Source organism: Pithys albifrons, chromosome 2, assembly GCF_047495875.1.
Source record: "Pithys albifrons albifrons isolate INPA30051 chromosome 2, PitAlb_v1, whole genome shotgun sequence".
Lineage (NCBI taxonomy): Eukaryota > Metazoa > Chordata > Aves > Passeriformes > Thamnophilidae > Pithys > Pithys albifrons.
Window position 1 is genome coordinate 21,148,681 of NC_092459.1, and position 12,927 is coordinate 21,161,607.

The window sequence follows — 12,927 nt, forward strand, 5'->3', positions numbered from 1 at the left end:
TCTAAGTTTGCAGCGCATGCCTGCCTCCATTTACCGTTCAATTACTAAATGCAGACAACTGATATATGTTGCCTTGGTGTGTCAATATAAGGCTAGCAATAATCCAAGTAATGTGATAAGCAGTTATTCCATTGAGAAATACTTACAACAAATACAGTGTAGATTTTCTTAAATGCAATAGAAATGTCATATAGTGGAGTGAAGTCTTTCATTCAGCCAGAACAAAGATGTGTCGGGATAAAGTAAGATCTCACTGGTGTCCTCAGGCATCAATGGCATTTTTTCCCTATTTCAAAAGTTGGTGGTTGATAAAAATGGTTTAAAGGAAATTGAAGCTGACATAGAAAAGAAAAACTTGCAAGTAAAAGAAAGTGATTCATACTCATTAGGAGAGTTTTCATATCATTCTGATTCTTAGTTCACTGCAAAAATTGGAGGAACATCCAATTTAGCTCAGTCTAATCTGGCTTAATTTTGCAGCCATATGGAACTAGAGGCCAGATTCTTATTTGATGACCCTGATTTGAATCCAGTTGTATGCCTCAGTTTTATGAGAGACCACGTCTCACACTTATGCTACTCCCTTCAGTGGATCGTATAGTTAAACCAGCAACTCCCCTTTCCACACTGCATCCCCTGCCGGCTACAGGCAGCCCGGCACCACGCCGCAGTATCTGTGCTTACACTGAAAGCTGCTTGCTAGCAGAATAATATCATCATGGTCAAAGTGAAACACAATGGTTCAATACAGATTTGAACAAAATGAAATTACATCTTATCTTTAAATCTACTGAAGGTTTTATACAGTCACACTATCAGGCAGTTACTTCTCCGGGGAAAGGTTACAAGAGAGAGTTTAATGTGACGGTGTACAGATTACATGCCTTGAAAAAGTTGAAAACAGCAGTCCCTGAGGCTTTTTAGCTTTTCTATACAGCATGGCATGTCTTGAATGCATAGCTCAATATATTTACAGTTTCAGATTTTTACTAATTTGTTTGAACCGAAGTTTTCATGAGTGTAAACACTACTGAGGCTTAAATCCCACAGATGTCTTCTAAACACTTGCATATATAAAAGCATATATAATGCTAATACCACATAATGAGTAATAATAAGACAAAGAGCCAGCCTATCTGTATAGAAAGAGTCTGTTGGTGGAAAAAAAATGACAACTGCCCCTCTCAAACAAAAAACCCCATATCTGATTAAAATGATACAGCTGTATAAAGGGACATGGAAGTGACAGTAAAATAGACATATTTGCAGTATAGACAATCAGCAGAATAGTTCTTACATATACAGATCGCAGGCAGTGCTCAAGTGCCCTCACTGATTTCAACATATCCTGAAGTTCAATGTGTTCTCATGCCTGCATGTGCCTGTGTACAACCTCCAGCTCCTCACACCAGTATCCTGTGCCACACACACATCAGGAAAACTAATAAACTTTTACTGGATGATAGCGGGAATTCAAACCCCAGCTATGGGTTCAATGGTCTAAAATGAGTGTTTGGGGACTTTGCTGAACTGATATGCTCTCCACTACATCGTATTTAAATTGACCATACTTCCTATTCCTATACAGAGTTAAGGACTTCATATACATATTTTGGTGAAAAAATGGGATAGACATATATCTTACCAGAAAGTAAATGCATTTTTACATTAAAATATTATGTGGTCAGAGCTCGATATTCTCTGTTCTGCCTTTCTATAGTGAATTCCTCACTGTGCTGGGGGATGGGGAATACATCCATTGAATTCTTGGGTTTGCAGCTGGGTATTCAACACCTTGCTCTGATGTTCTTTTAAAAATTCCTTTTTTTCAGCTTATGTTCCCTAGAATTGCTTTAGTCTTCTCTGGAAGACAATGGAGCCTCTCCAGAGATACCAGCTTCACAGTTTGAAAAGCATTGCTTTGGAGAAAAAAATATATGACTTTAAAAGAGACAAACACTTTCAGTCCAACAGGAATAGGCCTTAAACATAGTGGCAACTTTGTGTGATGTAGGTATATCAATTATTTTAACAAAGTGACAGCAGCAAACAGAATGTACATGAAATATATTGAGATTTATTTTTTTTTAAACAAAATCATAAGCTGTAGATGTGGGAGTCCTTCCACTGTGTGAGTTTAATTTAAAAATAGAAATGTTTTTCCTTTGCTATTTCCATTAATCTGAATGATACCTCTGTGCATAAGCCTGCTTATGTCCATTCTTTGAAGCAATTAGGTGGCAATGAAGGTGCTGTATTTGGTTATCTAAACACATCCAGGAAATTACCTTGAAGCCAAGAACTGGAACAATCATAAGTATTAAGCAGTATGTATTTCTACATTGAAAATAGACTGCCCACAGACCTTAGATCAAAGCAGAAAGAGATTTCAATCTTTTTTTCTTGAATTTTAGTCTGCATTTACCATTTGCTCTATTCCAGTATGAATTTTTACAGAAATAATACCGATGTGTTTTGTCTTTCCAGCAAATCAATAGTTTCTTTATTTTTTTTTGTTATGATATAATGTAACAGAATTAGCAAATGACTCTGCGAACCAGCCCAACTTAACATGCAGAGCTGAACACTGTGCTGTCTGTCTTGTTGAAGCATAATTGCTTTGATAGGATAGCTTCTGGGAAAGCGGTACCTTTAAATGACTCCATACTAATTTGCCTTGATGTTTAAAGCCTAAAGGATAGGGAAGAACCCCCCAAGTGTTTACGAAAACATTCAGATCCATCAATCAGACGAAATGAGTCCAAAGAAATGTATGGACCTGCACCTCAAGTCTATTACAGTGAAAAATGATGAATGTTCATTTTCATCCTTGCTTGCTCCTTAAAAAAAGTTACAGATTATTGCACAGCAACAAAGAGTTTCCATTTTATTTCATAATGAGGAACAATGTGGAAAGCAGCCCACCTGTCAGTTCACTGAAAGATATGGGAACGCCTGTGGCAACACCTCCAGAAATTCAGCACTTGTTTCTTTTTTTTCTCATAAAACCCTCAAACCAAGTAAAACCCGGGTGAATTCCTATTACAGTGACCAAATGATTTGACAGCAAGGAGCTGGCAAAACAGTTCTTAGAATCTAATAGTTAAAAATTCACGTTCTTCTGAAAGTCTGGGTCTTTATGTTACTAAGGAAGGAGTTCTTTCACTCTATAAACGTAATTTCAGTCTCAGGATTACAGTTGACTAAATATAGATACTCCACTGCCTGGGAAGGTAAACGGGAAGGAATTATGTCAACTGTCCCCGCTGGTTCCCCTTCAACCTGTTGTTTGACTTCAATATTAAGTCAGTCTGTAGCCTTTAAGTAGGTGTATTGCTGCTTCACGTTAAGCAGGTATAATTATATTCTGCACAGCAGAATCAGAGGCAGTGCCCAAACGTTCCTGGCAAAGCCTTTGTATGTAAGCAAAACACGTCGGATTGCCGCTGAATAACCATGATCCAGCCTCCAGCTTTTCGTATGTGCTGTCAGCCATGAAAAGAAAACACTTAAATGTCAAACGACATAACCGGCTACAGTGTATTTAACAAATGAGTCGTGGGTGTCGGCCCGCCCCGGGAGCGGCGCGGCCGCGGTCACCGGACCCCGTGTGCGGCCGCAGCTCCGCGCCCGGGGCAGAGCCGGGGCGCCCGGCACGTGTGAAGGATGGGAGCGGCCACCCAACCCCGCCTGGGTGGGCAACGGGGAAATGAGGCACCCGGGATGTGGGGGGGTGCTGGCGATGCTGGAAGTTTGGGTAGTGGGGCCACGCCGAGAAGCCCCCGCCCGCCCCGGGACGCGTGTGCTGCCGGGCGCAGCCCCGTCTCCAGGAGCCGCAGCTTCACAGCCCAGGAAAGCCGTGCGCCTTTTCTGCCCGCCGCTCCCTTCCCACGGAGCCAGCCGGGTGGCGTTGCCCGGTGGACCGCGGCAGCAGCAGGAGCCGGGCAGAGGAGGGATGCCACCAGGCTGGTGAGGAGCCGCAGCCTATCCGGTGGACCGGGCGAAGGTCCCGCTCGGCTCCCAGCAGCCCGGGCTAGCCTGCCACTGCTTCTCCCTGCGGATTACGGCCAGAGGCTGCCGGAAGGAGGGCACCCTGCCGCGCCGCCCAGCCGGGCGAGGGGACCTGGTCGTGGGCACCCGCAGGATGGGGAAGGCTCCAGCCTCGCCCTCCAACCCGGGCATCCTGCACCCCCCGCTTCAGCCGACCCCGCACCGAAAAAAGCAGCGAGAAAAATAAAATGGTGGGAATGATGTAAAACGTCTTGTAAGGGTTAAGGGAGCCTCAGACAGTACAAATAACAAGGGAAACAGTCCTCTCGGAGGCAAGCAGAACAACCAGGAGCGAGGTGGGAGAAGGCAGAGGGTATAACGGGGACAGGTGTTCAGCTGTGAGCTGCCTCACTCCTTCCCTCCCTCTCTCTCTGACTCGCATCTCTCCCAGCATGAAAAAGCGCAGGGCTAATGAGAGGCGAAGTGAATAATAGGGAAGTTGTTGTCTCCAGCAATGAGGCAAGTGATGGGGCTGAGGCCAGCACTGAAGTTGTGTAACCAAATTCTCCACCGTCACCCCCTCGTTTCTCCTCCCTCCCCCCTTGATTTTAAGGAGAAACACAGCTGGGGTGGGAGCCTCTCCCCACCGCACGCCGAGCAGAAAGGAGCCCTCTTCCCTCTGGCATGGGCAGGCAGCAGGCGGAGGTGTCCCCGGCGCCGCATCCCCGCCTCCGCGCAACTTGAGGGGAGCGGAGCCGGCTGAAGGCAGGCGGGGGCGACTCTCCGCGGCCACCCACTCCGTGCTCCCCCTCGAGCACGGCAAAAGCCGGGGAGGCGGGAGGAGGGGAGATCCAAACTTGCCAGCCCGGGGACTGTCCCTCACACGGCAGTGAGTGCCGTTCGTGCGTGCGCGGGGAAAGAAGTGTTCCCAAACTCCGGCGCTGCCCAAGCGGCTGGATGCGCACGGTTTTGCTCGCGGCGCCGCAGCGACTGCTGCCAAACGCCGGGGGGTTGGCTTCTCCCAGGGGAAGTGACCGGCCGGGAGCCGAGCCCTCGGGGAACACCGGCGGGAGGTGGGAGGCAGGGAGAAGGGAGACCGGGCTCGAAGAGCCTGCTGTTTCCCGGCGCAGAAACGAAGCGAGGGAGAGAGCTCAACCGAGCGGCAGCGATTTGGCTGAGGGGGGAATCAGTGCCGTAACCACAGCCTACACGAATCCAGTGCAAGAAACCCGAATCTTACCCTGAGCTGCAGTGAGGAGCCCCGCGCAGAAAACCAGCAGAGACTTGAATTTCTTCCACGCAGTCATGTCTGCAGTTATTCCACACACACACACTCTCACACAAAACCCTCGGCGGCTCTTCTCGGCTGCGACCGTGTCCTCCGAGCGGCAGTGGGGCTAAGGACAGCGCCAAATAACCACCACAGGGCGAGGAGAGGCGGAGAGGAGCGGTCCGGGTCCCGAGCGCCGCGCAGCGCCCGGCGCCTCCTGCAGGACTGCGCGGGCGGCTCGCTCCGCTCTGCTCACAGACAGCATCAGTCCCGCGCCGCGCCGGGGCTGCGCCGCTCAGCGCCCGCGGAGCCCCGGCGCCGCCAGCCCGCCGCCCGCCCAGGGGAGGGGAGGGCGCGCACGGAGGGAGGGGAGGTACGCCGGGGGCCGCGGGCAGCGCGGCATGCACGGCCGCCGGCGGGGAGAGCCGGCCAGCGGCGGCGTCTGTAGGAGAGGGATGCGGGAAGTGCGAGGAAGAGGAGGAGGAGAAGAAGGAGGAGGAGGAGAGGAGAGGGAGGGAGGGAGGGATCGCGGCGAGAGCAGCGGAGGCAGCGCAGCGGAGCGGCTGCCAGCCACACGAGAAGCCGCTATTGCCGGACTCAACCATCACTTCCCACGGAGAGGGGAAGGGGCCGGCGCTGTGCCGGCGCAACCCGAGCCCGCAGATGCCCCGATAAGCCGGACGACCCCGCACGGCACCCCGCCGCGGCCGTGGCCTCGCCCCGGGCGGGCCTTGCTGCCCGCCGAAAGCCCCCGGGGGAGAAGGCTTTCCCCCGGCCCGGTGCCCCCCCGGCGCGGGGAAGGGTAGCGGCTGCAGAGCTACACCTGCCCGGGAGGTCCCTGCTGCGATTCCCTGGTGCCCTGTCCCCCGGCTCTGCCTGCAATCCGGCACCCCCAGACACGTGTGGGATGCGGATGGTGCGGATGCTGGGTCTCTTGTCCTAGGTGAAATTCCCCTTTGCTTTCGTCCTCGCTAGTGAAAAAGGAAGATTTTCAGGTCCAAAATGTGCCCTTGCTCGTTCCTTCCAACTTGCTCATCAGAACAAGCTGTCGTTCCTGTGGGGAAGGAGGGGAGCCAATCTCTCCTTGAGGAACACTGCTTTGTCTTTATGTTGCCATTCCCGAGAGCTCCTGTTGCCAAGAGGAATTTCTGCCATTAACAATCCTTTCCAAACTAAAGAAAAACCAATCAAAATGTGGCATGGCAGATGCACACAGAGGCTTCCCCACCACCACCCTGGAGCAGGCAGGGTTGGTTCTCTGAGCCCAAGAGAAAGGATATGGTTTCCCAGGGTTGGCCTGTCACAGGTCCCTATGCTCCATGGCCCCGGCAGGTGATGTCCTTTGCCAACAAGGGTTTCTGTGCCAGGCCTAGCTCCAAACGGGTGGCAAAGAAGTGCCCAAGTCTGACTTCAAATGCAATAAGAATTGTTAAGATTGTCATCACCACTGCACACTGGGCCTGACTCCATAATTAATGCTTACCTATATCCATAATTAAAACACAAAGGCTCATAGCAAGGAAAGACAGAAACACGAGATCTTTTGGAAAGGTAGTTTCAAGGTTGTAATTATTCACTTATGATGACTTTTCTTTCGTGGTGAAATATGCAAAGTTGTTTTCTCATTGTAAGTTGCAAGAAGGTGGTGAATGGGCACTGAACGAGGTAGGCTGACTTTGTAATAAGCTTGTATTTATGTAAAAAGGTTGTGGTTCGCACTCGAAAAAAAAAATTAACAAAGCAGGGCTAGGCAGGCTGCCGAGCCAGACGTGGCATTGCTGCCATCTCGTGGCAAGCGCTCCCTCCCTGCTGCTCCCGGGCTGCAGTACCTGCCGTACCTTTCCCCACAACCCCCAAACCCACTGCACTCCAAACACTTCCACAGGAGGGACCCGGTCTTAGTATTCATCCATATTTGAAGAACCCCTCGGGGACTCATTTTTTGCATTCGTGAACCTAAAACTTACTTGTTAGTACCAGACATCATGTACCCAAGCTGCTGTGCAGAATTCCCCAGTCACAGCTGCTGAGGCTCCTTGTGTTTCAGGCCCCTCCATTTATTCTTGTCAGTGGACAAGGGGGAATTTGTTAATGACTGAGAGAAAGACAGAAATGGGCACTAAGCTTAAGCTGAGGCTCTTTCTTTCTGACCTGCAGTAGTCTGAGATTTAGATTTTTGAAATAAAGAATTTTTTGTATTGCATCTGGCCCAAGAGATCACACTAACTTCTAGTATTGCTTCATTGTACTGTCTTTTGAGTTAGAATATTTAAAAAGTTATAAATAAACCCCACTTATATATGCCTGGGTCTAGTTGAAAGTGGTAATCATGGTATCATTTCTTGCTGTGCTGCGCAAGTAAGCACTCTTAATTTGAGAAGGTGCTGTTTAATTCTGCTCATAGCAGATTCTGCAGAAGCTCCAATATGATATAATATGTGCTTTTTTGGTCTTGATTCACCTGACTTAGATTAACTGTTTCCTGAGGCTTTCTGTTCTTCTGAGAATTTTCTGGGCTTTATTGAGCTTTTGGGACCTGATTCCTTCTCTATTGAGTTATATGAGTGTTAATTTCTTCCCTTCGTAACACTAGATAAGGCAAAATAACTGGGCACCACAATCACTCTCACTGCTAAAGATGCCTTCTCCTCTTTCTTGCATCCTATGATAGCAAACCGTATGCATAAACATTGTTGACCTTTAGTATATTATCACTTGCCACATGAGTTAGTGCCTTACTGAGATAAACAGGACAGCACAGATTGCCCAGGTAAGATTTTAGCCTCTCCATAGACTTAGGTAGCTGTCACAGTGACTTTTACAAACTCTGTGTGACATAAAAGTTTTGCCAAAGCCAAAAAAAGCCACAATATGACTATGGAACTAAAGCATGGCATTCCAGAAGAAATCTCCACCAATCTGACTTAAGCTCAGTGTGGAACTTCGGTACCTAAACACAGTAATTACAGAATATGATCTAATGTAATGACTGTAATCTCTCTGTTGTATATTAAGTACCTAATGTACTGCCATAAAATCCATGAATTTATGAGTTTGAACAGAGGCAATATTTCTCTCTATTCCCTATAGACAGTATGGGGGAGTGTGTATATGTCAAGACTGTTTGTACTAATCAGGGTGATTTAAAGGTAACTTGAAAGGGATTTATTTTCAATTGAGAGCTTGTCCTTTTACTTCCTTCTGCATATATAAAAAAAAGGTCTGAAAGGTTAGATTTCCTCTTTTTTAATCTTTTTTCAGCTTGTTATGTTAATAATATTGAATCCACATTTTCCTGTTGTCATTTTATGGGAGGAAGAAGCATCCATCTTTCTGTAAGGTGCAGGAATATTTCCTCATATATAAGCAAAACTATTGATTCAAAACATAGATGAAAATGTATTAAATACTCATTAAAAAGGGATGCTGATGGGAACCCATAACCAGAATTTGTGCTTGCCAGTGGACACAGAAGTCTATTGCTTTCTGCAGAAGGTTACCGTGAAGTTAAAAATGTGAAAGCTTAACAATTCAAGATACTATGTTGGAGGGGAAAAAAGTCTATAAAAAGAGAAATCTTCAGCAGAATACAGATTGCATATGAGGAAGTCAGAAAGTAGAATTGTTTTCTCCATAAGCAGCTTCATCTAAACATGTTTTTTGTCATGTAATCTCTTTAGTTGTGAAGTAAGAACAGAGACCAGAGTTCCAAATACTCTCATTTAACACATTTTCTTTTTAAAACCTGCTTTCAGACTTGAAACATTTAATGATTTCTTTAGTCATAATAGTCTTCCAAGTCTCGAATGATAAAAAATGTTCATATGTACATGTGTTACTAACCCCAGTTTGTCATACCATAAAGAATAAAAAGCTGGCCATGCCACCCGCAGTGTCTACAGTTAGAAATTTTGTTGCTTGGGCTCAGATTTGACTCTGCTTGCTTTTTGTGGTGACATTCTCTCCACACTAAATCAATCTTGTAAGATTGACAATGATGATGACTACAGCCACATCAGCTACATCTGCAACATCAGCTACAACTACATTATTTGATATACCGTACAAGCACAGGCCAATAAATGTAAGTACCAATAGTCTTCTATGATGGAAAAAGAAGAAGAAAACAGGAAAAACATGGTTACAGGCTGGCAGGAGGGGCACTTCAAGAGAATATTGGTCAGCAAGAGAGGATATTATGATAGTGTTGTTCAAGAGGGCCTCTGGGGCTAAATTGATTGCTCTGCTACATTATATTCCCCTCTGGAGTGCTTAGTTTAAGGTGAACGGTCGGCAAGACTCGGGGTGGGGGGGGAAGTATGTTGCCTGTTTCAAAGTACCCTCAAGCATTACTTAGCTCCTCAAGGGGAGGCTCCATCACACTGCTTCTTTTCTAAGCATCTACGCTGATCCCATCTGTCCTTAAGGTGACATTAATAATAGATGTTAGGAACATGAGAGCTCTGAAAGACATTTCTGCCTTTGAGGGAAAGTGGGATTTGTAGGTAGTAGTCTTCAGAGTCCCTATAGGAGACAACATCAAGGTCATTCCACTTAGGTACCGTTGTTCAGAGGTTTAAACATTTTGGCTTTTGAGGGTTAACAGAGGCAAGGGGAACTTTGTTGAAGCCATTCAAGAAAAACAGATGATTTGCTTTCAAGTTAAGCGTAAGAAGATATTGCAAAGCATGAGGTATGGCTATACAAGAAAGTTTGAAACAGTCTAGTAACATGATAACCGTAGCTCACATTATGGTCTAAACAGACAAATCAGTAACTTGATAGAGCAAAATGTGACAGAGTGTCAGCAAGCTTTGAGAATGAAAAAAAGTAGTAACTCCTATCAGATGGGAGAGGTAGGGAAGAATCAGAGAAGTGAGGCCAACAATAGCTCAGAAAACAATCTTTTTTGGCAGAAATCTCATTGGCTATGAGAAGGGCAAGACTACATTTATCAGAGCTGGAAAAATACTGCTTTTACTGAGACAGACAGGATGATAGATGTCTGGTTGTGAGGAGATTTTGGTCATACCTTTCAGGAGGACTCCATACCCACATGTACTGAGAGTCTAGTCATTTCACATGAACTGTCTTGCATTGGAGTGACCATGGTGATGAATGATGTGCAGTTATGCAGTGTCTCAATTATGAGCACACACTGACACATTAACAAAGTGCTTGGTTTAGCTTTTAATGAACTGCTGTGACTTGAGCTACCCTGGCTCTTGCATACTATTTGTTTAAGCATTTGGAAGTCAGGCTTCAACTTAGCTCTGTTGATGTGGTTTCCTCATGCTAAGTCATACATTTCATTCCATCTTGAAACCCACATGATAAAAACTAAAGGTTTTTCTGTGTTAGGAAATATGCTTAAGTTCTACTCCTGACTTATATTTTGAATTAACTGACTGAGTAAGATAGGTTTAGGGTATAAAAAAGAACAGGCTACCTTTGATTCATGATGTGTTGGAGATGATGGCTAGATATACATGAGAAGATATCAGAGAGGCAAGTTGAGATTTCATTTTGGACATAAGGAGATTAGTCTGGAGTAGACTAGTATATCTCTGAGTCATTAGCAAACAGATGGTAGTTGAATTTGTAGTTGCTGATGAGATCACACAGAGACAAGGTGTAGAGAGGAGAGAGAAGGAAAACAAGGACAGAAAACCCACACAGTATTTGAAGAGTGGATGCAAAGTATGTTCTCAAATATATCACCTTGGTAATCAGGTGAAAAGAGAATTTTTGATGACGTGGACATACAGTATTCTAAGAAGACCTCTGTGATAGGTCCAAGTGGGTTAAAATGGTGTCTTCATGAACTTAAGATAGTTTTTAGAGATTGAGGAATGAATAGTTTCATGTGGCCCTGAAGAAGGGGAAGGTTAAATCAGAGAAAACAAGTTGCTTCAAAGGAATTTCCAGGAGTGTCACAGGAATTCTGATGTTGTTCTAGTGGCCTCATTCTTCTTTCATAAAGAATGACCCAATGCCTGGGAGCTGGAAGTTAAATAAAGGGAAATGTAGGTAAAATCATGCCATTTCTAACATGGCAAAAACTAATCTATAAATAAAGGGACAAATTGTCAGAAGAGAGAAAATGGAACAAGGAGAGTACAGGTCATGAGAATAATGGTGACAAATTATGTTACTGATCATGAAAGAAATCAGATGGCTGGGTAGAATGGAGGCATTGAAGCATCTAGAGGAGCAAAAGGAGGCAAACAGACTTTTGATGCCATGGTAAAAAAATAATAATAATAATTAAAAAAATAGTAAAGAGAGTTAATGGTTAAAGGAGGAAATGGAGTAAAGTTAATTTTTGACCTACATTTTATTAGCAGAGTCTGCACATGGCGTTTTAACAGGCCTGATAGGAAAACGGGGAGAATGCATAGATAACCAGGTGTGCAATCATCAGTGCTTTAAAAATAATCAGTATCAAGAAATTACACTTAGACTCAAAGAGTCTTTGACTGAAGTGACTTAACATCTAGAGATATATTCACTTTGGCAGGTGCTCCAAGAAATAAGTTGCTATGGCTAATACTAACTGAAATTTTGGGTACCCTTCACCTGCTCATAAGAGTACTGCAGTAAAGACAGATAGGATTTCTGTGATGTTTTCATCATAAAGATTTTTCTGCAGTTTCCAGAGTTCTGATGGTGGGCTCCCTGGGTGTACTAAGCTGGAAAGTAGTAACAATGACAGTCCCATTAGAACATATGGAATACCACAATCTTGTAAATCCCACATTTGTATTCCAAATAGATATTGCAGAAATAATTTCTGCCGCATCTCAAAATCCTTTTTCAGAATTGATGAGTTTCACCTCTGTACCTCAATCACTGAATCTGTCCTTATCCACACTTCAGGGATCTCCTGATGCTGGGGTTCCTTATAGCAGTCTGTGCAGGCCTGCAGGGGGAGACAATCTGTTCAGGTGCTTGTCACATTTTACAGTTACTTATCTCTGTGTATTGACTGAAAAAGAATTTGATGATCTGGTTTAAGCAAACTGCATGACAAAGTCATGCAGTTTAAAATTACCTAAAATGTTTTCTTATGTGTTTTTTTCTTTTATGTGTTAATCTACTTCTTACTCCCATTTCCATCTCATGATGGGGCTGCACAGAGGAGTTACAGCATCATGAACTGGGGTGTGTATATTGTAAAGTATAAATTTATGCATCTACATTTCACAAAATATTCTGAGCTGGATGATCCACAAGGATCATCAAGTCCAGCTCTTAAGTGAATGGCTCATATGGAGATCAAACTCACAATCTCAGTGTTATTAGCCCTGTGCTCTGACTAACTTAGCTAATCTTGGGGTGTCTGCATCTTACCAAAGTGTTTTTGTCCCCATGTACATATTCTAACCCTTCACTGTGGGGGAGTAAAACAGGTTTATTACACTTTTCTTAAGCAGCAAACAGCCTTACAATTACTGGAAAGTAACAGAGCACACATGAAGGCTTATTGTAATTATCTATCAAAGACTTGCATACTGGGAATCTGAGCTAAGTGGCAGCCTTACCACTGACTTCAGTGATGACAGAATCCTGTCCTATACAAGTAGTAGGACTAGGATTTTGACGGAGCAACAAGGAGTTATTTTATAAAATCAAAGTACCAGTGGTGTTAAAGTTTCAGCATTACT

At 44.9% G+C, this 12,927-nt stretch overlaps 1 protein-coding gene across 1 annotated transcript in view; it reads right to left on the minus strand.

Moving 5' to 3' along the window:
• CSMD1 (CUB and Sushi multiple domains 1) overlaps positions 1–5,511 on the minus strand; it is a 1,094,767-nt gene extending 1,089,256 nt beyond the window's left edge. The window contains exon 1 of the mRNA XM_071548449.1: positions 5,231–5,511. Within this exon, the coding sequence (XP_071404550.1) occupies positions 5,231–5,297 (67 nt within the window). The 5' untranslated portion in view covers positions 5,298–5,511. The remainder of the gene's footprint in view (positions 1–5,230) is intronic.
• Positions 5,512–12,927: the final 7,416 nt, after the last annotated feature.